Below are 4,280 nucleotides of genomic sequence, written 5' to 3' on the forward strand. Positions count from 1 at the left end.
AGTTTGATATAGTCCCATTTGTTTATTTTTCCTTTGGTTGCTTGTGCTTTTGGGGTCATATTCATGAAGTCTGTGCCCAGCCCTATTTGCTGAAGGGTTTCTCCTATGTTTTCTTTAATAAGTTTTATTGTTTTGGGGTGTATATTTAAATCCTTAATCTATTTTGAGTTGATTTTAGTATATGGTGAGAGGTATGGGTCTAGTTTCAATCTGCTGCATATGGATATCCAGTTATCCCAGCGCCCTTTGCTGAAGAGGGAGTCCCGACCCCAGTGAATAGGCTTGATGCCTTTGTCGAAGATCAAATGGCAGTAAGTGCGTGGGTTGATTTTCAGGGTGCTCTATTCTATTCCATTGATCAGAGTCTCTGTTTTTATACCAGTACCATGCTGTTTTGGTTATTATAGCTTTGTAGTATAGTTTAAAGTCAGGTAGAGTAATATATACACTTCTAAGACATTAATAAACCCAAACAAGAAATACTGAAATTAAAGTAAAAGTATTATTTGAGGCTAACTGACATACAAATTGTTAGTTCTTTGTTGTATTGCCCTTTCTATATAGCATTAATAAAAGGAATATCTTACTCAGAGAAAATTTTATTTTATATATCACTAGATATGAATTTTTGTCATTAGTTATGACATAAATCCTGCCTAATGCCGTTATCCAAATGGCATGACCATTTTATGTCCACCACAATTCACTTCTGTATTTACAACCAGAATTCTCATGATTTACATAAGCACATCTATCGTAAAGATTTAGCACTGAGATGCAATTTATCATCTGTTAAATATCTGATCTGTTGCAGAAAGCAATGCAAGGGAGATGTATAGTTAAGCACCTTTCATTTGAGTGAGCTTATGTAAAAATCAGTAATTTAGAAGTTCTTTCTCCAAAGGAGATTTTCAAATGTAGAAACAGAAATGGTTACAGTGAGATTTTTAGGAAACATCTTGCTTGTCCACATCCTCTTGTAATTGCTGTACCATTTTTCCTTCCAGTTGCTTTCCGTTGCCTGCAACAGGGGCCCTGATAAGATGAATGTTTTCCTTGACGTCTTTGATGTCCTGAACTTTCTGTAGTTCTTTATTTTTCTTCAATCTGTTCATTTTAAATTCAGCATGGCATTTCTGTTTGGTCTCTTTGACTCTCTTCATTGCAACAATAGTTTAACTCCGTAGCTCTTGTTGGTATTCGACAGGTTCATTTCCACGTTTTTCAAATCAAATGAATTATCTACTGTCAGCTCTTTACCAGCTGGTTTCCAGAATGCTTTTGTCCACCTGACCTTGCAAGGATTGTGCTTCTTTTTCAAGTTTCTATGACATTTGGATTTACAGAATCTAAATACCTTGCAATCATTGAAGACAAACATCATGCCGTGGCCAGGACAGATGTGTCCCAAACAGAAATAACACTTCTTGATATGCATGCTGAACCCATGTGGGTCCATACTGACCAAATGCTGAGCTTGAGAGCTACAAAGCCCTCTCTTAATGTGACACCCAAACAAGGAAAAGGAAGCACTATGTGAAGACGAACCAGACAAACAGCTTTTGTCTCAACCCTTTCTCTAATACTATATATGAATGCATGCTTTTTCTTTCCTCTTGAGGGTCACATAAAAATACACAGGCTAACAGAATTTTCATTAATTCTGTAATGTGGAGGAGTTCAAGCCTATTAAGGGACGTGGTGAAGAGTGGATACAAAGTCCTTATTGAGAAAGCCCTTAATATGCATAAAGGTTCAATTAGTTGAAATGGAAACAACCCCTTCCCCAGCCAAGCACTTACATTCCTACAAGATTAAGCAATGTAACCCCATGGACTATATGCTGTCAGTGTTTCTCCTCTTCCCTTGCAGGCTTCCCTCTGGGCTCCACAATAAGGTCAGAAACCAAGGGCATCTGGATGTGGTGTATGCCTCACCCCTCCAAGCCTGACCACACTCTTGTCCTTCTGGACACTGAGGGCCTGGGTGATGTGGAAAAGGTGAGAAAAAGAGCCATAGACAAGTCTTTTTGGCTTTTGATTCTCTATTTACTTTTTAATTTACAATTTCAGTCCAACTTCTGTGACCTGCTCCTGCTAACTGGAAGTTTAATTATGATCAATGAAGCTAAATTCTGTTTCCTTGCACTCACTTCCTCAGTAAGCTCAAATACTTTGGTATATTACGGATAGATCTTATTCTTAACCCTTGGATTAATGATACAGTTTAAGAGGTACTTATTGAGGAGCTGAGTTTCAGAGCTCTATGCTAAGCAGTGAACAAGGTAAAGGCTCAGAGCCTAGTTGGAAAGACAACAAATACACAGTGTGATCAGTGAGAATGTCTGGATGCAGGAAGTGGGAGCTTAATCCAGTCCTAAGAGTTAGAGAAAGCTTCCTATAGGAAGTTGTAGCTCTTAGGAATTAACCATAGCTACCAGTTAAGGTGTATGGGTTTGATGAGATTGGAGGCAGGAACCATGAAAATAGGATTCCAGTGATGTAATCTATTTAAATGACCTTTAGAAAAGCTTCAGCTACACTGGGAAGATTCATATAGGTTTTGGTCCAAGTCTCTGGGTTTGGAGATGAATTCATCACTGATTTCTATAAAAGCATGAGCTAGACTCACCCAAAACACTGTAAGTTGGATAATTTTAGGTATTTTTTTTTCTTTGTACTCTTAGCAGCCATCAGTCTTTTCTCCTTATTTATATTAGCCGTAGTAGAAATTGAAAGTAGCACTAGTAGTTTTTAGGCTTTCATACAGCAAAATGGGGGGTGGGGGGCATGGTGAGTGGAGAGTGGCTTAGGAATAGTGAATTTAAAAATTCAGATTTAGGGCCGGCCCTGTGGTGCACTGGAGAGTGCGCTGCTTGGGAGTGTGGCGGCGCTCCCACCGAGGGTTTGGATCCCATGTGGAGACCGGTTCCCGCTCACTGGCTGAGCGTGGTGCAGGCGCAACACCGAGGGTTGCGATCCCGTTACCGGTCAGTAAAAAAGACAAAAAGGAAAAAAAAAAAAGGTAAAAAAAATTCAGTTTTAAAGTTCTCAGTCAATGCCTCAGTATAAATTCAAGATGGAATATTGATTTCAAATGGATTTCAGTTTGAATAAACCTTTTTTAAAAAAATTACATTTATTCAGGGGACCAAAGCATACAATTTATGAGTTACTACTGGCTAACCTTACTGTGTGATTTGGATAGTGTCTAAATCTATGCCAGGGCCCTTCATGGCTCATCCTGAACCTTGTTTCCAGCCTCATCTTCTACTCCACGTTCAGACATACTGCTTCAGTCAAATAAAATAGCTCTGTATTACCTTGATATGACCTCATCCTAATAATTTTGACTTGACCTCTGTTGGTTTTTCACCCCTGTGTCCCTTCACCTTCAGAAGTCCACATTTTAGCAACACTTTACAGCCCAGCTGTTTTCAACCTACTGCCATTGTACCCCATAGGCATTTCTTGCTTTGAATTCATAGAGCACTTGTTCTTGTTTATTTGCCCCCTCCGCCTTTTCTACATTATATCTTTGGTTCCAATCTTGATAGAGATTATCATCTTGGTTGCTTTTATATGTTGATATCTTTATCTGACACTTCAGAAAGCCATCTTCTTGAGGTCATGGACTGTCATATGAAAATTTGTATCCACATAGCCAAATGTATGATCTGGCATTTTGTATAAAGACGATGAATTTTTGTTGAATTCAATCAGGTAGCTTATGTATCCCTAATGTAGCCCATGATTGAGAAAGTTTGCGAAGGACTATGGCTCACTTATTCCTGCACACCTGCTATGTTCTGGGACCATATTAGATATTTTACACATTCAGTGAGGGAGTCAATGTCAATGCCAAAAATGCAGTTTGAATTTAACATTATCTTCAAAATTTATGTTAATTGCCTACTACTCAGCTATATATACTAAAACTAAAATAGTGAATGAACAACCAAATGAATGAATGGATGAATGAATGGAGAGTAGATTTAAGTGCCTTGCTCTAATGTGCTTTCTAGGGTGACCCTAAGAATGACTTGTGGATCTTTGCCCTGGCTGTGCTTCTGAGCAGCACGTTTGTCTACAACAGCATGAACACCATCAACCACCAGGCCCTGAAGCAGCTGCAGTATCCTTCCAGAAACCGAACACCATGCTTCATGAGTTCATGGACTCGCAGTTATACTACTTCTTTTCTGTGACTGAATTGTCTTTTTTTTTTTTTTTTTTTTTTTTTTTTTTTTTTTTGACCGGCAACGGATCGCAACCCTCAGG

At 38.7% G+C, this 4,280-nt stretch overlaps 1 protein-coding gene and 1 pseudogene across 1 annotated transcript in view; one reads left to right on the plus strand and one right to left on the minus strand.

Moving 5' to 3' along the window:
• Positions 1–947: 947 nt before the first annotated feature.
• Positions 948–1,438, minus strand: LOC103582098 (annotated as a pseudogene).
• Positions 1,439–1,718: 280 nt separating this feature from the next.
• The window catches only part of LOC103582099 (guanylate-binding protein 7-like), a gene marked incomplete at its 3' end in the record, with an annotated part of 11,636 nt that continues 9,074 nt past the window's right edge, over positions 1,719–4,280 (plus strand). Inside the window, 3 exon segments of the mRNA XM_008563782.1 lie at positions 1,719–1,948; positions 1,950–2,000; positions 4,025–4,134. Of these exon segments, the coding sequence (XP_008562004.1) occupies positions 1,769–1,948; positions 1,950–2,000; positions 4,025–4,134 (341 nt within the window).

Source organism: Galeopterus variegatus, unplaced genomic scaffold (genome assembly GCF_000696425.1).
Source record: "Galeopterus variegatus unplaced genomic scaffold, G_variegatus-3.0.2 Scaffold14892, whole genome shotgun sequence".
Classification (NCBI taxonomy): Eukaryota; Metazoa; Chordata; class Mammalia; order Dermoptera; family Cynocephalidae; genus Galeopterus; species Galeopterus variegatus.